The sequence below is a fragment of the Amyelois transitella genome, chromosome 13 (assembly GCF_032362555.1).
Source record: "Amyelois transitella isolate CPQ chromosome 13, ilAmyTran1.1, whole genome shotgun sequence".
Taxonomy (NCBI): Eukaryota; Metazoa; Arthropoda; class Insecta; order Lepidoptera; family Pyralidae; genus Amyelois; species Amyelois transitella.
Genome location: NC_083516.1, coordinates 4,963,028 through 4,985,635, shown reverse-complemented (window position 1 = coordinate 4,985,635; position 22,608 = coordinate 4,963,028). Strand labels below are relative to the sequence as shown.

The window sequence follows — 22,608 nt, the reverse complement described above, 5'->3', positions numbered from 1 at the left end:
GACGAGACGCTTCACAAGAAAATGGCGTCCTGGTTTTTATGAAAACCAAATAAAAAATATAAAAGGACGAGTTGAAAACTGGGGTTTTCAATTATGTAACATTGTCAGAAATTATGATTTTGAACACCCCATTCTCGCCTCTCTGTCCAAAGCATGCACAGCTGATTCAGGCCACTCAGCTTGTGTAGTAGCCGAGTACGGGCAGCATCGAGAGGTGAGGGGTCAAGTGACCAGGCATTACCTCACTAGAGCCACTTGTTCTTTATTGTTGTGAGGCTATATTCGCAAAAATGGGGGTGTTTAAAATGCCCACAGTTCAACAGTTCTTAGATAAAAAGGTACCTACTTAAACTACTACCTAACTTTTAATATTTCAAAGGACACCAACACCATTTCCATCATAAAAAAGAGTATAAAATTCCGGATACAATTGGTGTGGGAATTGTGGGAATAGCCCAGTTTATACCTTTAAGAGGCTTTTAGACTTTCCTATGTATTATGTATATACTTGTAGATATGTGCATCAATACTTATTGATATTTGCGATTTCAGGTCTTCTACGATCCTAAAAAGGATCCAGTATGGGTTTACCTAGAAAATGAAATGATTGCGAACATCGACAAGAAACCATACAATGAAAAAGTAGGAGCGTGGCTAAAGTATTTAAAAGATTTAAAATATTACCAGTTCTGTGAAGGTACTACATATAGTCACCACATAACTATCATGTTTCTGATGTTTCCATATCTATTTATTTGTTCTGAAAAGATGATGTCGCAAAGAGCGTACTGACAATTCTTCACTTTGTAGGTAGTTCATAAGTTTTTGACCTTCATAATCCAGTTTCCACAATTAAAACTTTTATCCTGTTGATAGAGAGTTGATATAGAGTAGGTAACTGATAAGGTTGATAAGGCGATGAGCTAGCAACTGTTAATATCTGATTCCACCATTGGAGCATCTAGCTCAGTGATTCCCAAAGTGGTCTACATCGACCCTTAGGGGTCTATGACAACCAGTCTACGTCAGCGAAAAAAAAATTGGGGGTCCATGAAATGAAAATGAGGGTCCACGATAGTGAATCTCAACACATTCACTGACAGTACCTATTAACTTAAAGCATACTATCTTATAATATTAAAACACATTATTTATAAAAATGCCTAGGAAGATAAAAATTATTATATATGTTTATAAAATTGTGTAAGTTGTAGGATACAGGAAATGAATATCAGGTAAGTAGGGGATCTACCCAACACGGAACAACATGACAAGGGGTCTAGACATAAAAAAGTTTGAGGAACTTGTTAGTCTAATTGAACGTGATCTTCCGAATTTTCGATTCTCGGAATAAAGACGTAATATGTATATAAGTCACATTTCCTGGGTATACGTCATATAGTTTTTTCTCATTTGGGAGCTTATAAGAGTAAGTACTTATACTTACCAAAATACTCATGATCGATTTTTTACAGCAAGAACAGCGCTAAAAAGGCTTAATGTTGAGGTTGGTCCTCCATGGTATATAGAACTGTCCACTCATCAGAGAGAAATTCTGAAAGGTCTAAAAGCCTCAATCCACCAAGATTTACTGGAAGACCTCCCAAGTCGCACTCGCAGATCATTGTCTGATCTCGGTATAACATTGAAGGTAAAGAAGACGACGCTCATGAATGCTATGGCGACTAGCGCAGAGGATCCTGGTATATTCATATGGAACCTGTACACTGCTTATTTTAATATGCCACCAAGTCAGCCTAGAAAATGTGAGTTGTGTAAAAAGGTTTTTTTCTTCACAATAAGTGCCACTGTGCTTTCACAAACAGTATCCCAGCTATTATTATAAATTCAAAATTAAGATAGTGTGTCTCAAAGTAACCAATCTTCTTGAAATTTCGCATATATGTAATTAAGAGTCTTGAAAAGGATATAGGGTAAGTTTCATTCCGGTTAAAACGTATTCGTATTCTTTTGTAGATGGCGCTAAATTTGTGCGGACGAAGCTGCGGGTAAAAGCTAGTTTGGACAATAAAGTTTAAATACATACGTATATATAATCTCGTCTACATCCCTAGCGGGGTAGACATAGACAACAATCTTAAAAAAACAGATAGGCCACGTTTGAGCTGTTTGGCTTAATGACAGAATCCTTTGAGATTCAATTAGTGACAGGTTGCTAGCCCATCGCCTGAAAGAAAATCTCATGTTTATAGCATATCCTCGGCTTTTACGACATCCATGGCATGTTGGATCCAAGTGATGGAGAAGTTCTATTCTTTAAATAAGTACTAAATATATTCGAACTCGGATATTAATTATATTCATACGAAATTAAGACACAATTAATAAAAAAAAATATAGATAGAACGTGAACCGTTTCTGAAAATTCATTATTTTATGTTGTTTTACTCAAGTTACGCAATGTGGGTTTACTGTTACATGACAGTAACATATATATTTAGCCTACAGCATGAACGCGATGATTTTGATGTCATCTTTGGTATTCATCGATCTAGAGGAATGCATCAGCAGACTGCAAAAATTAGTGAAGTTGAAGAAACCTCCTCCTCCGCGTGCACCTAAACGTATTGTACCAGATTTTTATCTAAAATTATTTGTTTTTATTTTACTTTTTATATTTTATTATTATATTTTTTTAATATTAGGTATCTTTATTTATCTATCTATCTTACTTGTTCCGCTAAATTCCAAGCGATGATAAGAGTATAGGTACTTATCTTGGTACCTACGAGTAATTTTTACAAAGGAGATTCGCAAGTTTTTAGTGTTTAAAAGAAACTTCTTAAAAATCTTACTGAACTCAAGATTTAAATCGTTTATGAAATATTGCAGCACAGAAAAAGAGTGTTGTACCGACCTGTCGTTATGGCGTTTACTTGGAAAAACCCGCGCCGTTACAACTGTACTCTAATCATCCTTCTGGGCCTCATGAAAAACGCAAACCTGAGATTGACTACAAGTTTCGATTTCGTAGCCAAGAGGTAAGTGAAATGAAAAGCTCAAACAGAAGAAAGAAAATCCCCAGGGGGACGGGAAAGTAGGGAGTCGGGGCTCGTGCCCACCTCAAATTTTATTAACAAATTAGTTTGATGCCTACCATTGTATGGTTCGTTTTTGAAGGCAGGCATTACCTTCAACCTCTGTAATACGCGCCTAAAGATTTGATGACGACAATCCTATATCTTCTATACTCTACGATACGCTATGATTTGTCTACGCCGTAGATAGCTCGTGGTAATTTTTCTAGATCCGATTTCGATGAAGCTTTCGGTGTTTTAGAACTCTATATTTAGAATTATCGGTTATTGACCGATATGCTTGGTTAATATATAGATTTCTATTAATTTTCCTACTGTATGTAACTAACTTTTGTACAAAGTATGGGATATGAAGCACAATATTTCTATCAGTTAACCATTAGGGTCTAACAGAAAACTTTAATCATCAATACATCTGTCTGTCTGTTTGTTTGTATGTTTTTTGCACACGCTAATCTCCGGAACTACTGAAAGGATTCGAATGAAACTTTTTAGTTGTATAACTCTTATGCCTGGCAAACATAATGAGTATAATTTATTATGGAATCTGGAACAGCTGATGTCAAACCATAACAGCTCGGCTAAACTATAGGAAATATAGATATCAATATCAAAAAGACATCTTAACAAAAGTTGTTCAGCTATATGAGCATTTTCTGTTATCGTATAAAAATCGAAGATCTGGAACACCTGATGCAGAACTATTACAGACCAGCTAAACTGTCCGAATTATGGGAAAGACGTATTAACAAATTGTTCAACCTGATGACAATTTTCTTTTGGCGACAAAAAAAAAATAGAAGATCTGGATATGTGATGTGGAAGCCAAAGGGACCAGCTACTTTGTAATATTTACGGAAATTTGAGTAAATTCAATAACCTTAACCTTCGTATTTCCAATAACAATAACTTTTTTGTATAATTTTCTTTTTCAGAGTTATACAGTTTTACGAAATGATCTCAGTTTTGTAAGTACATACAAACATAAATCACGCCTGTTTCCCAGAGGGGTAGGCAGAGACCACATCTTTTCCACTTGCCATGATCCCTGCACACTTATTTCGCTTCATCCACATTCATAACTCTCTTCATGCAGGCTCGTCGGTTTTGTAAATATAATTTCATCTATGATGACTTGTAAATGTCACCTTTACACAGTGCGTTCATATCATAATAATCTCAGTAGGCCAATTAGCATTTTTTGTTTCTCATTTTGCTTTTGCTGGGGTCCATTAGATCAAATAAGCCAGAGATTTTAACTGCTTGTATTTATAAAAGATTAATTAGAGGAAGAAGTAGATATATATTAAGTCCGCGAATTGTGCTATACATTTGTATTTTGTGCAATGAAGCTTAAATAAATAAATAAATATTTCATGTAAATTTATGTTACAATTCAAGGGAAAACAATTTCATCTTTTGTCGACAACACGAAAAAAAATTTATGTTTTGGATTAAATATGCCTTAAATGTATGCTAGACCTGTTATAAAATATTTATGCTAAATCCGTAATCAGTGAGGGTAGTACAACAAAAATAAGTGATCATCGGTGTTGTTGTCTAACCACCGTTCCCTTGTGAGAGTCGTAATTAAATTATTGAACAATGTTCTAGTTGGAGAAACGCAAAGAAAGAAATAAACGAGCACAAAATACGGAGAGGGTCTGTAATTACAAGTTCTGGGAGCCACCGAGTAACCTTCGTTAGTAACCTTTGGTTTAAATAACTTTAATGCACAAAAGTATGCCTTATCGCAATATGCGATCTCTGCCAGGCAACCACATTCACTGTATCTGTACTGGGGTAGTAAGATTAATTGTAAAAATTAAAACCGATATCATCATCATCCTCCTGGTTAACCAAAGTCCCGGTTGCATGATCATCTCACCTGTAGTGGTGACTACGACTCCGTCTGACTGCGCAACTTTGCGATATAACCCATAATGGATCGTAGTTACATATCCATTTGCTTAAAAATGCATTTTTCTTATGATGTTTTTCCCTCACGCTAAAATTACGTCTGATACCATTATACTTACCTATATGTACCACAGCAAAACATTTTAATGAGACATTCTGTTACAGTTATAAATTTAAAGTGTTTATAACTGCGGAGCTTCGTTCTCGTGGGAATTTCGAAATATAAAGTACTTAGTATGTATTTGATAATTCAGGCTATTTTCTACCCGTATAGGAAATTTTCATATAATAGAAGGATCTATGTTAATGAATCAAAAACTTTTTACAGGCAGTACTGACCCAAACATGGCTGCTTTAGCCGGAAAAATGAAGATGTTAAAATTAAAAGCAGTGCAAAAATACAAGGCGCCTTACAAAAATGTCCAGTACCTTGTCTCTGGAGTGTCATTCAGTGGCGGAAGACCGAACTACATTTTGTCCAGTTAGTATAAAGAAGAACAAAGAGACCCCAAACCCATAATTGTAGAATCTTCAGCGATCAAATTTGTGTTATTATTTGTACCTATATGTGCCAAGATATAAATATAAATACACACCGTGTATAATATATACATGTACACGCCTATAACGTGATAACTAACTGGTAAAAACATCACTACATAAAACCGGAAACAATAGAGACATGATGATTTTTTCCTAGTACTTTTATTACTTCTTTATTCTTTTTTTTTTCTTTTTCGTTTGATAGACGTTGCTATACAACCAACGGGATTCATTCCGATCAATGCTGGCATAGTATACATCGGTTCGCAGTTCGTGACCACTCTGCACGGCTACTGGAAGTATCCTAGACCGGTCATTGATAAATGCGATACTACGTGCGACTGTCTATCTAAATGGTATTTACATTTTCAAATAATGATACAAACTTGCGGGGTAGACTGAACCAACAGTCCTGAAAAGATTGATAGGCCACGTTCAGGTGTTTGGCTTAATGATATAATTGATATTCAAATAATGAGACAGATTACTGCTGATTAGCCCGTCGCCTGTGATTCCAAGTTTATAGGACAACTAGCTGTGGCCGCGACTTCGTCCTCGTGAAATAGTTATTTTGGGCATCATTGAAGCCCTCAATGATGAATAATTTTCCCCGTTTTTTTTCACATTTTCCATTATTTCTTCGCTCCTAATAGCTGCAGCGTGATGTTATATTATTATTATATACTTTAAATACACTAGCAGCTCATTAAGCTGATGCGTGTGAATTTTGATGCTTGGAGATTTTTAAAGTTTGTCTAGCTGATTCTTAAAACAATTGACTGAAGGAGCAGTTATGACACTCGCAGGAAGCTTGTTCCAGTCGGTAACAACACGGTTAGGGAGAAAATTTTGTAGTGGATTCTTTTTAGCTTTATGTTATATAGCCTAAATCCTTTCTCGATAAATGGTCTATTCAACGCAAAAAGAATTCTCAATTCAAACCAGTAGTTCCTGAGATTAGCGCGTTCAAACAAACAAACTCTTCGGCTTTATAATATTAGTATAGATATATGAGAAGACAAGGAATAAATAAAAATAAGTTTATACGAGACAAATTACACGGATTGAGTTAGCCTCCAAGTAAGTTCGAGACTTGTGTTACGAGATACTCACTCAACGATACTATATTTTATAGTAAATACATAATAGATGAAACATCCAAGACCCAATCCGAAAAAAATCTAATCATGCCCGAACCCGGGACCTCCGGTGTCACACACAAGCGCCACAGAGGTCGTCAAATGAATGTGAATAAATACGTCGTAAAAATGAAAATTTACAGGAAGGTGGCAGGAAGGAAATGCCAGTTAATTCCAGTCCAAATATGAATTTTTTCTTATAACTTTTCAGGGATAAGCCTGTCATGGAATACTTATACAAGTCGAGATGTAAATGCGGACATTTATACGATTACTATAACGAAGGAAAATCTAAAGAGAAATATTTCTACCAACCGACAAAGCATGTGCCTTATAGTGTCGACTATGCTAAAATTTTCCAGATGGACCCTATGGAAGACTTCATCAAAGACACGGTCAAAGAAGCTTTGGAGTCCGGAGAACCTACGGTAACGTGGATTTAAAGCATTTTTTCTAAAAGTATTTTAAACTTCAAGTTTTGATTCAAACCTAATTGCGAAGGTACTTTTTCAGATTTATACAAAGGTTTTATTTTTTCCATCAATCACTCAGCAACAAATCATATCGTTTGAAAAAAAATTTTTTGCAGCCGGCACCTTCGCAGCCCACCATATCGCCTTCCGGTCAAAAACTTAAAGATCTGCTGGCTGTAAGTAGAACCTTCACGAGTATTGTAATTCTTTGTAATACTAAGGTGCCTGGGTGTCCTAAGAACTTTGGAAAAAAATTACATCACTTATAAAAACTTTTTAGACACGCATTCAATAACAAAGATTTAAAAATATCAAAAACGTATGCCATTTTATTTTAAATACCTCTGTTCCAATTTTTTACATTCAATTTAAAATAAAAAAGGAGTGCCATGGATTTTTCTTTTAAGATTCGAAACTAAGGTTATTTTAATCACACGTGATATGAAAGTTCTTTTGTATTTCTGCTCACTTTTTTATTTTTGTCCTCTAATTGTAGTCTTCATGCAAGTTTTTATTAATGTGTAGTTTTATTTTAGGCCTTTCTAGCTGATTTGTCCGACACGCCCCTGATCATACCACATTTACCAGGTGCATGCTTACTAAACAACTTGCAGGAATGGGTCAGGAAACGAGTTAGTGGCTCGCTAACGGCTACGGATCATAGTGAGTTATATAGTCATATTTAAATATACTAATTAAATTTTACTACTCACAATCTCGATAAAATTTTATTTTTTCCATCACTATTATTGAAAAGAGTAATAAGTGTGCAGGAGGAGGCAACCTTTAGATTTGAACTTTAAACGGTCTTTACGTCATTTTCTTATTAAAAATTTATCAATTTGCTTCCTCTTATTTTAGAACAAAATAAATTGTATTCCCTGAGAAGATGGCTGGACTTGAAACACGTAGATTTCCGAGCCAGAGCTGGCATGGTACCATTCACTCTGAAGGAACTGGAACACATGGATTGGTCTTATCGCAAACAAGTGCAAGTGTTGGTAAGAACATAAGTATTTTTATATTGATGTAAAATGAATTATGAATGAAAATATTAGTTTTAAAAAAAAAAAACAGGAAAATTTTTTAACTGTAGACGTTGCAGACTTGACTGTGAAAAGATAAAATCTAGTTAGTCGCCGAGAACTGGTAAACTGGGAAAACTCAGGATCCATCTTTGCGTTTTTCCAGCACCTGCACCCTTGCCACCAAATATATATTTCTCTGTGGTTTCAATTCGTGGAAAATATGTCATCGAGGTTTTAATTTTATTTTTTAACTCGCAGTTCTGGAAATTGTTAGAAGATTTCACTAAAAGAAACCAACTAAAACAAATTAAACAAACGCGTCTATGGTGGCCCACAATGAAATTTGACGCGTATCCTAGTAAAGAGTTTCTGTAAGTAATTAGATATAATTACCGTGTTTCGATAACGACTAATTTATAATAATGGCTCAACGGAGTAGTCGTTTACTGGTTTATTAGGCAATCGACTAATTAATGACCACTCCGTTGAGATTATCTAGCCCATACCTAATGACGCGATAATAGCAACGTTCGTTAAGAAAGCGAAACTTTTAGAGCTGACTGCCACTTCTCTGGTAAAATTTTCTCATTTCTATACTCCTGACGTAGTAGATGTGATCATTCGCGAAGATAGTATAGGCATGCCCTTTTTACTAAAACGTGAAAAATTTGCAAAAGAACTACTAACTGCAATGACCCTAGAATAATGGCCTAACTAAACCTTTTATACAATATATTGTCTCGAAGCCAAAAAGCCAAGTCAAAAAGCTGAACGTATCATATACGGCATATCAGTCTTTTTAAGACTGCTGGCTGTCTACACCACAAAGGATATAAACGTGACTATATGTATGTATATTGTCTCGAACCTTCATTATTTCTTTGCTTTCTCAAAATTTACACGGTAGACAAACCGCGGGCAAATGCTAGTAAATAAAGAGCAACAAAAGGTAATTTGTTTTTCAGGGACATATATTTTACGTACATGCCTGGTCGAATGAAGGACACTTTCCTAGTTAGACCCTACAGTTCCGAAAACACTCCAAAATATGGAGCCAAAACTTGTCCCCTGAACTATTAACGGTTAACTCTGCCCCGAGTAAAAATTTTTCAATTTGTCCTTTTATGTACTATTTTTATATTCTGTGTTTTTTTTTTTAATAATGTAAATATATGTTGTAGTTTTGTGAATTTTTGTGAAGTTGGTGCATGTAGGTATATTATTGTTTTTGTTAATGCCTAAGTTGGAAAATAACTTAAATATTGACTGCATATTATTTTAAAAAATGTTACAGTTTTAAAGATAGCATGATGTATTTTAGAAATTTGGACAAAATAGTAAAGTCAAAAGCAATTGATATTTATTTCCAAGTTTAGAACTATTTAATATCACGCGTTGTAAGAGTAGAAGTTTGTAACGTCAATCAGAATATTGAAATTGTTAAAAAATGTGATATAGTTTTTGTAAAACAGCTATAAGAAATAAATGATTATTCACAGTTGTACGATTTTCTCTGATATAGTAAGTAGGTAGGTAAACTCAAATTGCAAAAAAATAAACCAGCATAAAATTTCCCGTGTTCAAAAGGACAGTCGTTTAGCTAACATAAAATATACAGTAAGTACTTATTTACATAAGAGAGGAAAATGGCACGTTCTCAGCAAAAGCAATTTTATCAAATTCCAACCAAAATATTTTGAGTTTACTCATTACAAATAGAGGGAACAAAAAAGTTTTTTTTTGAAACCTATATAAGTTCCTTGGCGAGTAGAATGTCGACACGTTCCAGTAATTCCGTTTCAAGATTTGAATCCTATCAGGGCTATATTCAAGTGACTTTCTTTGAATGATAAAGGCACTTTCATTAGTTTTATTGCTAACGAATTTTGCAACGGTGATAGAAAGTCATCATTAAGAAACAGTTTCAGGTAGGATAATTTGGATTACATAACATACCCTACCTATAGTTTTGATAGGATAGGTACCTACTATCAAAAATTAACTGGCCACTCTTAGTTTATGCAAAAGAAGAAAACAAAAAAAAAACACGAGGCACGTTGTTAATTGACATCATTATTTCTTTTGATTATTTCTTAGGTCATCTTTGACCATGTGAAGTCAAAATTCGAAATTATAATTTTGATTAGCCATTATTATCAAAATTTAAGTTATTTTATTAATTTTCGTGTAAATTGTCAGTATTTTTTTACAATGGGGAAATTTAAAATGCCTACAGTGCAAAAATTCTTAGAAAAAAAGGTAAGACAAAATTTCTGTATAAATTAACTTAATGTGCAGTAAGGAATGGTTTACTCAAAGTATGCTCTAAAACAAAAATGTGATAACATGACTGACGCATAATAAATAAATGTTTTGATTATTTTAGTTCTTATACGATCCCAAAAAAGATCCGCCATGGGTCTATTTAGAAAAGGAAATGGTAGCGAATCTCGATAAGAAACCATACAATGAGAAAGTGGGAGAATGGCTTAAGTATTTAAAAGATTTGAAGTATCATTATCACTGCGAAGGTACATTTATGGTTATGTCTTACAAAGAATCAGTAACAGTATGGCTAAAAAGTCAAAAGACGGTTTTCCGCATGGACGTGGAGAATACTTGTGTTTTTATGGATTTTTTTATATCATCCCAGTTTTTTATTTGTCTAGAACGTACACCCCACGAGCCAAATTTAGTTCGATTTGATTTCGACACGATGACATATCTAGAACTAGAAATAGCTAATTTGTTAAACTATTTTATAAATAAGTGTTTTTGGAGTACTTTCAAGGTCGCTACCTATATTTTGTGATTTATTTGTCCTTATTTGTAAATTAACTACGTTTTCATAATTATAGAAAAAAGAAAACTAAGAAGGCTTAATTATGAAGCTGGGCCTCCATGGTATATGGAACTTTCGAATGCCCAACGGCAAGTCCTAGCTGGTTTGAAGGCTAGCATCCATCAGGATTTACTTGAGGACCTGCCTAGTCGGACTCGGAAATCCTTATCAGACCTTGGTATTACCTTGAAGATATCTAAAAACATGCTCATGAAAGCCATGTTAGAAAGTGTCGAAGACGCGGGTATTTTTATTTGGAATCTTTATACCGCGTTATACAAATCTCCGCCCAGTGAGGCAAGAACAAGTGAGTATAAAAATAGATAAAAGTATAGTATGTAGGTATTTTAATGTGAGTAATTAAAGGAAATTAATGAAGTATTATCGTGGCAAGTGGAAAGATGTAGTCTCTGCCCACCCCTCCGGGAAAATGATCCTGATTTTAAGTATGTATGTATTTATTAATTACACTATTATATGTGGCTATTAAGCTATCATAACTGGGGCATACAATATCGTAACAACATAAGGGTATTTGTACATACATACATACATAAAATCACGCCTCTTTCCCGGAGGGGTAGGCAGAGACTACCTCTTTCCACTTGCCACGATCTCTGCATACTTCTTTCGCTTCGTCCACATTCATAACTCTCTTCATACAAGCTCGGCGGTTTCGGGTACTTTTGACCTGACCCTTTACCAGGACGTCCTTAATTTGATCAAGATACGTTCGTCTAGGTCTTCCCACTCCGACCTTTCCCTCCACACTCTCCTTGTATATCTGCTTAGTCAACCTGCTTTCATTCATCCTCTCCACATGACCGAACCATCTTAACATACCCTTTTCTATTCCTGTAACTACATCTTCTTTCACATCACAACATTCCCTTATCACGCTGTTCCTTATCCTGTCACTCAATTTCACACCCATCATACTCCTTAACGCTCTCATTTCCACTGCATTTATTCTGCTTTCATGCTTCTTTTGCCATACCCAACTTTCACTCCCATACATTAATGTCGGGACCAACACGCCCCTGTGCACAGCCAGTCGAGCCTTTTTGGATAGTTTCTGACTGCTCATAAAGGCATGCAAAGCTCCATTCACCATGTTCCCCGCGTTCACTCTCCTTTCAATATCACTATCATACTTGCCATCTGATGTAAACTTTGATCCTAGATATACAAACTCTTTCACTTGCTCCACTTTTTCTCCTCCAATCAAAATATTACATGCTGTCATTTCTTTCTCCATTTCAAAAACCAGTGTTTTAGTTTTACTTACGTTCACTTTCATTCCTTTCTCTTTTAAAGCTTCATGCATACAGTTTACCATCTCCTGTAACTCCTCCGCTGATGACGCCAGTATAACCTGATCGTCGGCATAGAGCAGACATTTGACGAGTAACTCATTCATCCTTAATCCACTTTTAGACTCTTTCAAATCTGTCAAACAGCTATCCATAAATAGGTTGAACAGCCACGGTGACGCAACACATCCTTGCCTAACGCCTTTCTCAATCTTAAACCACTCAGTGTGCGCTCCGTTTATCCTGACACAAGCACTCGAATCCTCATATTATAAGGATTTCAGTGCTCGTATTAAGAGACTGCTCACCCCATGCATAGAAAGTGCTGACCACAATTCATTCCTCTCAACTCTGTCATAGGCCTTTTCCAGATCTACGAATGTGCAATAGACTTTTTGACTCTTGGCCAAAAACTTTTCGGCTATGCACCGCAAGGAAAAGACCTGATCAGTACATCCCATTCCCTTTCGAAATCCCGCTTGAGCATCCCATATTTTGTCATCAGTTTCATTCCTGACTCTATTAATCAATACCTTAGCATACAATTTGCCGACGACGCTAAGCAGGCTTATACCACGATAATTTTTGCAGTCCAGCTGTGACCCTTTTCCTTTGTAAAGTGGCACGATAACAGCCTTACACCAATCTTTTGGTACTCGGCCGCTTCTCCAACACAAATTGAAAAGGCAGTACAACTGACTAGCTACTACGCCTTTTCCTGCTTTAAGCATCTCGACCGACACTCTATCACACCCAGCAGCCTTTCCCGCTTTCATACTCTTAAGTGCTTCCACAATTTCGAACATTTCAATTTCGCCTTCCATCTCATTCTCTTTTTCTTCGCTATAGCAGAAATCTTTCTTATTTCCTTCCTTTTTTTCAAATAAACTTTCAAAATAGTCCTTCCATATCTTTAGTACACATTCTTCTCCTTTCACAACGCTACCATCCTGGCATCTGATCCTAGTCAGCTCTCTGGTTATAGTATTTCCTCGGGCTGACCTTACGGATTTCCAGAATACTTTCAGATTTGACTGAAAGTCTTCTGATAGCCTTTTATCAAAATCCTCTTTATACTCTTCTTTCTTTCTAATCACAGCTTTCTTAACCAAATCTTTCATTTTCTTATATTCCTTACGTGCTTCATTCACATCTTCATCTATAACCTCTTGCATTCTTAAGTTAGCTTTTGCTGCTAACAAATCCAGCCATGCTTTCTTCTTTAATCGCACAAGTTCTTGCACATCTTTACTCATCCACGCATTTTTGTGATTTTTTCCTTTCCTTCTTCTACTTACACCACACACTTCAACAGCTACTTTCACAATTCTTTCTTTAAATTCCTTCCATCCATCTTCAATATCGCTCATTTCCTCTAAATCTTCAAATTCATCCTTCAGTCTATTAATATACTTCTTACCTACATCCATATCTTGCAAATTTTCTACTTTTACTCTTTCCAAAGCGCTGGTTTGCTCCCTTACCCTGTGCCGCCAGCGATTGAAGATACCCCTTATCCGGGATATCACCAGTAAATGGTCCGAGTCAATGCCAGCACCGCGATATGCACGGGTATCCAGCACTTTGTTCTTCAATCTTTCATCTACAATCACAAAGTCTATCATACTTTTTAAAATACCTTCCACTCTTGTGTAGGTGTGGATCTCTTTATGTTGAAACATTGAGTTCGACACAAAAAGATGCCACTCTAGACAAATTTCTAATACACTTCTTCCATTATCATTCACCTTTTCGTCACCAAACGCACCAAGCACCTTTTCATATCCATCACGCTTTACACCCACCCATCCATTAAAATCACCTAACATAATAATCTTCTCATTTGGCTTGGTAACTTTCAATACTTCTCTTACACTATTCCAGAACTCCTCGTTTTCGCTTTTTGCTGATGTTGTACCCCTCGAACCCACATCCCAAGGTGCATAAACACCTAGAACGAAGATCCGAGTGATTCCAACTTTCAGCCTAATCCATAGAAGACGAGGGCTGACACACTCATACTCATTCACGCACTCAGCCATTCGTGCAGAAAGAATTAGACCGACCCCTTGACAGCCTCGGCTGGTACTGGAAATTCCAGACCAATACGCCGTGTAAGGGCCGTGCTGCGTCGCGTCGCATCCTTTCCGCTTCGTTTCATTCACGCACAACACATCCAAACGTCTTTCATCCATCATCTGGCATACTTCCTCAATCTTATCCTTCATTCCTCCTCTTACATTCATCGTCGCAAAGCGGCTTTCAGCAGACCGCATACCGCTCCCGCCGGGAACGAGACGTGATGGGGTGCGGACACCATCGCCGCCATCTAGGTGCTCTTTCAAAAAAAAATTTGCATCCATGCGATTCCCACGAGACGCTAGGGAAAAATTTTGTCCGCCCCAGCAGAGCCCCGCATGCCAGGGTAAGGCTAGCCATTACCTGGGGGTCGCCCAACCCCATGGCGGAAGTGGCACGCTCGAGACTAGGCTCGCCCCTAGCCATGCATCCATCGGCGCGGCAGACCTTAGATTGGCAGGGATTTACATTAAAGAGGAATTTGTTTAAATGACAAATAATAACGAAATATTTATTACGGTATCTTACGGTGAGGCAAAACATAGTTAGGGAACCTACACATATAACATATTATGACACTTATTTTATTTCCTCATAACTTAGATATGTTTCAGTTATTTTGTTAATCTTGGTATATTACAGCGTACAGCATGAACGCAATGATTATGTTGTCGTCTCTAGTATGCATCGACTTAGAGGAGTGTATAAGTAGGCTGGAGAAATTGGTGAAGCTTAAGAAACGCCCGCCACCGCCACCACCGAAACGTAACTATTTGTTTAGATCTATTCGTACCTATTTATTTACGACTTCGTTCGGCAAAAACCTTCACTAACAATTTCAATACAGAAAAGCTGACCCCCTGTACTGTCCTCTCAGAGGGATGGGGGAAGAAAATGTTGTATACCAGTTTCTAAGTTGGACCAAGCTTAACTTATCTAAGAAACTTGGATTAGACTTAAAACCCCAATTTAAAACGGAGCAATAAGTTTTCACGTAATGCGAGTACAAACACAGACAAATCATTATAAATCCAAAATTATATATTTTGTCTTCTGTGGGTCTCATAGATATTTAAGCAATGTCTTTCGAGTACAGACGTCGACCAGTTACAATTTTGTTATGTGTGTACTAGTATAGATATAGATTTTATTCTAGCCTCACAATCATTCTAATAATGAGTAATTTTTTGTAAAGAATAGAAAAAAGAGATAAAAAAGAGATGATTTATTATTTCAGCTCAAAAGAAGAGCTACACGCCAAACTGTCGATACGGTCAATATTTACAGCAAATGTATGTACCATTTTATTGCAAGCACCCTTCTGGTAATGAAGAACCGCCGCCACCACCAGAACTTGATTATAAATTTCGCTTAAGAAGCGAAGAGGTACAATATTTTAAAATTATTTCATGAACTAACCCCGTTCCAAAAGCTTCATTTTTAATGCAATATTTTACCTGAAACTTGGCTCCCTTGAATTATTTTCGTATACTCGTAACGCGTACAGACAATTTTCTTTACTAAACTGCTCACCTTATTCAGCGAAAAAATATAAAACACAATTATTCGGGTTACATTGCTAATAACATCTAAGCCCTGTTGCTACGAGTATCGTGGCGACCACGTTCGTAGCTACTACGAGTCCGGTACCGTCGTAGCAAATCTTAGTCTGCTTCAATTTTAAATCCAACGAATTACGGTGTTTATTAATAGATATTTGCGCGAAAATAAAAGTAGTTCATGAGGAAATTTTAAGAAATAAAAATATATAAACTGTTTAATGTCAATCTTGTTCTTTCTTTCAGAGTTACACTGCTCTGTGCAAGGATCTCTCCTTTGTAAGTATACACTATTTTTAATACTTCCATTTTGGTGTTTCTCTGTAGCTTTTTAAAATAACAGGTAAAATAGATCGGTCCTCCCAATGGTTTAAGTGCTTGTGTCTCGGACGCCTTCCTTAAACTCTTTTTCCTTAAAAGTTCATATTTCTCAATATTTTCTTACGGTTCAATTATTACCAAGCAAAATTAAGTTCTTGCACGATCTTCATGTCGTCTAACCCCGGATAACAGAATCACATAACAATGATAATACAATAAACATATGCTATAGGAAATTGACAAAAGTATCAAATACTCGTAATATTTGAATATGGATCTAAATATTTAGCGGTATAAATAGAAGACAAAATACAAAATATTTTCAGATGGCAAAAAGAAAAGAGAGGAATAAGAAAGAACAACAATCGGAAAGGGTGTGTAATTATAAATTCTGGGAACCACCGAGTACATTGCGTGAGTAATTAAATTCTCTTCGTAAAACGCACGTATAGATTTATCACGTTTTTATCTCTAACGATTGAATTGAGATTCAGATAAAGATAGGTTTATAGCCCACCTACTCAAATAAGTTTTTATATTTTTTCTTCGCTACCAGCATGGAAACTTGCACTAGATACATACATACATACATAAACTCACGCCTCTTTCCCGGAGGGGTAGGCAGAGACTACCTCTTTCCACTTGCCACGATCCCTGCATACTTCCTTTGCTTCATCCACATTCATAACTCTCTTCATGCAAGCTCGGCGGTTTCGGGCACTTTTGACCTGACCCTTCACCAGGACGTCCTTAATTTGATCAAGATATGTCTACTTGCACTAGATGAATGTGCCTATTCCTTTTGTCACATTTCGCTACGTCTTCCATCCTCCTAATAAGTATATACTTTTCGTTAGCTAGCAAATGGTTTGTTGGTAAGACTGGAATAAGCCACTATTGTTTCATTAATATTTCAATTTCTGTTTCCAGGAAACACCGACCCTAAAATGGCAGCTTACGTCAACAAGTTGAAAATGCTCAAGTTAAAAGCAAAACAGAAGTATAAAACTCCGTACAGAAACGTCCAGTTTCACGTAGCTGGAGTTTCATTCACGGGTGGAAGACCCAACTACTTATTGGCTAGTGGGTATTTTTTTATACGACTTTAAATAAGAAACTTTTTACAACTCTTTATATAAGAACTAGCTGTTACCCGCAGCTTTGCCCACGCGAATTTAGAGCCACTTACAAAAGTAATTATATAGGTTTTTTCAAATTCCACGGGAACTATAGTTTTTACCCTGTATCCTTTTCGAGACTTATTAAGAAATTATATATATGCAACATTTTAAGATTTTTTCAGTAGATATCGCTTGAAGAAAACAAACTTATTTTCGAATTTATAATATAAGTTAGGTTGAGAGTAAATGAAAAATGTGTCATTAGGCTTAATTTTATTTCAACATGTTAAATGCATTATATAACAGTCTACCTATCCATTTGGGTGAGTAAGCACAGAACTTAAGAGATAAACATCTGAGTCATATATGAAAGTTTTCTTTAAATTATAAAAAAGTTCAAATTACTTAAAAAGGTATAGGATATATTTATTTTATGTAAGCTCTATTTAAATTAAAACAAATTTAATATTTTCAAATCTAATCGTTTAACATATTGATTTGTCCGGTCAACCTACTGCTCTAATTTAAAATATAATATTTTTTCCATCACAAATACTGAAGGACGCAGGAAGGGATGAATGTATAAGTTGTAGCAATCGACGAGTTAAACAATGACGACAATTTCTTTCAACGCGTTTGTATAAAGATAAATCTTACTTTTCCTTCCAATGCTGAATAGAGCGTTTTCAAGCATGTTTGATAAGGATCTATTGGTTATTTATAGACGTTGCCATCCTTCCCACGGGATACATTCCGATCAACGCTGGAGTGGTGGCCGTGGGCGCGGAGTTCGTGACTACCATCGCTGGTTTCTGGAAGTTCCCTAGGGACATGAAGAGAAAGTGCGATGCCAAGTGCACCTGTTTGGCTAAATGGTTACTCTTTAGTTTCAATTTTATTAAATTCGCAATTTTGCCTCTCAGTTTCCTTTGTGATTGCAAAATAAAATATATGTCAACAAGGTTGTTAGGTATGTAAATGTTCTATTCCTGTTAGAAACATCATCAGTTAGATGCCTATAAAAAAATCGCTTTTTATATTTTATGCGTACGTTTCACATTAGTAAGTAAGTATTAAGAAAGTTGCAAAAAAAATTAAAATTTGGTATACGTCTTGTGTGAACCAATTACTTTAGTTACATTGCGTGACAAGTGTATTGTTAAAGCAATAAATAACATTTCTGCATTTTTTATTTGTCTAAAAGAACATTCACCATCAGGGAGAAACCAGTGATGGACTACATACAAGAGTCAAAATGTAAATGCGGACATCTTTACGACTTTCACCAAGAAGGGAAAGCGGCTGAAAAATATTTCTATCCGGCTGGTAAACATGGACCTTTTTGGATAGACAAGGCCAAAGTCTTCCAGATGGATCCAATGGAAGACTTCGTAAAAGAGACAGTCAGATTGGCTGTCAAGTCTGCAGAACCAACGGTATAAAGGATTCCGACAATCGATTAAAAGAAGTGTGAATAAAGTGTGTGAACCGTAGAGTGGGAAGGTCTAGGCGAATGTACCTGATTGAAATCAGGGATGTGCTGGCGAGAACTATGAAAGTGGATGAAGCGAAACAAGTATGCAGAGCTTGTAGAAAGTGAAAATATGTAGTTCTGCTTCTCCTCCGGAAAAGAGGCGTGATTTTATGTTTGTATGTGATTTTAAGACGGTCTATTTGGTAAGGCTATTTTTTCAGTAAGAAGTGAAAACAAAAACTATGCACGAAGATCAAATTATAGTTCTTTCGTATCCGTATCAAATCAATAAATTATTAACCCAATGCCCAATTATATTAACGAATATTTACATATTTTACAGCCGGTAAATTCACAGCCTACAATATCAGTTTCTGGACTAAAAGTAAAAGAGCTCTTGGCTGTAAGTATTTCATTTCTATAGTTATTATTTGCTATAGTCTAAAGCTCTAATTGTTTTCACCGGTTTCTACATCCTGAAGAATTTTGAAATAATCCTATAATCATCTATTCTAGTCACTTGTTTTGTGATCAATATAAAAAAACGGAATTTATTATTAAAACGATTGAAGCTGCTATGCAATGTGTGGAAAGATATTCAATGCACTTCCAAACGATATCAAAATACTTCCTATAAAAAAGTTTCAAAAAGAACTAAAGTTGTGGCTCATAGAGAAATGTTTTGACACTATTGATGAGTTTTTCCAATGGCGCCAACGGTGATATTATTGTAGTTAACATTGATATTAAGATGACATTTTAAATTATTTAACTTATTTGTAACAGAATTTTAATTAAGCGCTGATTGTAAATTAGGATTTAGATAACTGACATCCAAATATTTGTACGCCTGATTATAAGGCAGAATGCATGTACTTAATTATATCGTGACCATCTGATTGTAAAAATTGTATTCTAACAAATAAATGATTTGATTTGAACCCTATGTTCATAATGGAGCAAACAATGTGTGTAGGTTTTTAAAGTGTTTTACATGTTTCAGGCGTTTTTAGCAGATCTCTCGGATACACCTTTAATAATACCACATTTACCAAGAGCATACTTATTAAACAATCTACAGGAGTGGGTAAGAAAACGAATAAATGGCAATCTTACTGCTGTTGATCATAGTAAGTTAATGCTTTTATTTTCAAATATAATTTTGATAGATTTTAGGATGCTGTTTTAGCAGAAGTAAGGGGACAATTTAGGATAACTTTGATGAATGCAAAATGCAGGTCCGATGGCCATAGCTAAGGTTGAATTTGTCTACTTCCAATCCGCTAAACTAGGCAGGATTCATATGTATCAAAGAGGATCGTTTATACCAAGTAGCGCATCCAGGTTGACACATAAATATTAACATCATACATTGATTTAGTTCTTGTTTACTTGAGATCTATTAGGAATTTTGACATCTTAGCAGTGGCAGGTGACGTGGCATACGCGTGGTTTTTTCAGAACAAATGAAATTAATATCTCTGCGGAGATGGCTCGATTTAAAACATGTCGACTTCCGAGCCCGAGCTGGCAGGATTCCATTCACGGCGAAACATTTGGAACGAATGAATTGGGCCTATCGAAAACAAGTGCAAGAATTGGTTTGTAAAGAGCCATATTATATTATCATTTGTTCCTGAAAATGGAAGACACGAGATTTTCTCACGTTTTCCACTCAAGATGTCTGATTTTTATTTCGGAACTTTATCTACTTACTCTTAATACTACATACATATCGTATACATATACTCGTAAATTGGTCGAGAGATTCAAATACGAAAACACAGAAAACAATAAATAAAGAAATTAATTAATTAATCTAAACAAATTATCTTAACAATTATCCATACTTTTATCACAAGTTGTGATGAATTGGGTTATATTTTTGTTTACAGTTCGTATTCTTATTGAATGATTTCTCAACAAGAAATAGATTGAAGCAAGTTCACCAAACACGTTTGTGGTGGCCCACGATGAAGTACGACGCTTATCCGAATAAACCTTTCCTGTAAGTTGCTTTAGAAAGAGAAAAATGTGCGATAAACTTATTACTTACGAATTCCCTCCTTGCCTGGGCAATGACCATACCATGGCGTGTCGTGAGGTTTTGGAGGGCGTTCGTACCGTGTGCGTGAAGTTGGCATAACAACTTCCGGCAAATCAAAGTTTTGTAAGAGTTCTATTCGCATCCACAATAGTTCCATAGTTCCTGATGGTTTTTAGAAAAAGTTCTGTATTGTTAAATTTGTTATGCTTTAGATTTTTATAAGTTATACTTCTAGACTATTAGTTAAACTAACTAACTAAAGAATTTTATCTTATACCGTTAAATTAAACTTTCATCCATCATACGCTTGTTTTTATTCTCACACATTTTTTATTTCAATATTTATTTTGAATTGGCCTACAAGATTTAAAACGAGAAAGTTTTTTATTCTGTAATAGTAAAAAAATATTATTCAATTTTGTAAAATCATACCGTCTGGTTCCCATAATTATGTTTTCCGAAGCAAATAAGCGAGAACTTTTTGTTAGAAATACCTAGAATTACAAGAGTGATCCTAATGAATAATTTACAATCAGTAAAATTGCATTGGTCTGAACTGATATGCTACCGGATAGTTAGCATACCATTTTTTCAAAAATTTTAAAAATATATATTTGCTAGAACTTTTTCTTAAAACCATCAGGAACTATAGAAATATTGCGGATGCGAATAGAACTCTACAAAACTTTGACATGCTGAAAGTTATTATGCCAAGTTCACCGACATGTTTTTTACCTATGGATTTAAAAGCTGTCTTAAGTCTTATTAACCACTAAAAGTAGATCGAACATACTTAAATAATGATAGTTGCTGAAATTTTGTTCACTTTAATTTATATAGATGCATAAGTACGTATCTAATAAGAACCCATAAAATTAAACCAAAGCTACCTCACATACCTACTTTACTGAGAAATGTACTTACATTTCTCACTAAGATTTTACCTATTTCAGTATGCATTTTTTACAGGGACATATTTTTTACGTACATGGCCGGAAGAATGAAGGATACTTTCATAGTAAACCCCTACAGTTCTGAACTTACACCAAAGTATGGGGCTAAGACTTGTCCCCTAAAATAAATGTAGAGACAACTTTATGAATTATAATAATAAGGTTCTATTATTTGTTTCGTCTCGTATTGTTAATCTCTGATAATTTGTATATGTACTTTATTTTATTGTTCACTGAGCACAGTATTAGTAGAGTGTGTTTAAGTACTTTTTGTGTTGGCAAAGTACGTTTAGAACTATGTAAAAGTAAAATTGTAAAAAATATATATCAATTGTTTTAAAAATGAGACTAATTAGGTGTAACTGTAAAAATATTTTTTTTGTTATGTAAAATTTAAAACTGATAATATATAAATGTAGAAAAATATTGCAAAATGGAAAAACCCAAAGAATAAATGTGCTTTATCATTAAGTTCCTGTTTCATTTCAATGTATTCATACTTTTTTACTAATTGCACACACTCATGCTATTTATATTTACAATGGATGAACTTTGTTAAAAGCCTTACAATAAATAGCATCAGTGTGTGCAACTAGTAAAAAAGTACTGACCATTCATTTTTAAAACTATGAATGGCTTTAAGATTGTCATGAAGATTAAAAGTTTTTACTACTTTCGGCAATCGCTACAAGCCACCATCCGCCCCTTGTTATCAATACCGCCACATAGAACAGTCG

General features: G+C 35.3%; 2 protein-coding genes across 2 annotated transcripts; both read left to right on the top strand.

Annotated features, from left to right (window-relative positions):
* Nucleotides 1–290: 290 nt before the first annotated feature.
* On the top strand, nucleotides 291–9,480 carry LOC106138064 (uncharacterized). Its single transcript, XM_060947211.1, has 15 exons — nucleotides 291–338; nucleotides 553–697; nucleotides 1,476–1,766; nucleotides 2,463–2,585; nucleotides 2,854–3,002; nucleotides 3,995–4,027; nucleotides 4,674–4,761; nucleotides 5,308–5,460; nucleotides 5,728–5,878; nucleotides 6,873–7,089; nucleotides 7,251–7,310; nucleotides 7,671–7,797; nucleotides 7,996–8,135; nucleotides 8,421–8,533; nucleotides 9,128–9,480. Exons 1-15 carry the CDS (start codon nucleotides 291–293, stop codon nucleotides 9,240–9,242), a joined length of 1,953 nt encoding a protein of 650 aa, XP_060803194.1. The 3' UTR covers nucleotides 9,243–9,480.
* An 825-nt stretch (nucleotides 9,481–10,305) lies between these two features.
* On the top strand, nucleotides 10,306–22,313 carry LOC106140936 (uncharacterized). Its single transcript, XM_060947209.1, has 15 exons — nucleotides 10,306–10,421; nucleotides 10,549–10,693; nucleotides 11,021–11,311; nucleotides 15,039–15,161; nucleotides 15,634–15,782; nucleotides 16,202–16,234; nucleotides 16,603–16,690; nucleotides 17,207–17,359; nucleotides 18,122–18,272; nucleotides 18,617–18,833; nucleotides 19,215–19,274; nucleotides 19,875–20,001; nucleotides 20,333–20,472; nucleotides 20,767–20,879; nucleotides 21,888–22,313. Exons 1-15 carry the CDS (start codon nucleotides 10,374–10,376, stop codon nucleotides 21,997–21,999), a joined length of 1,950 nt encoding a protein of 649 aa, XP_060803192.1. The 5' UTR covers nucleotides 10,306–10,373; the 3' UTR covers nucleotides 22,000–22,313.
* The last annotated feature ends 295 nt before the right edge of the window (nucleotides 22,314–22,608 follow it).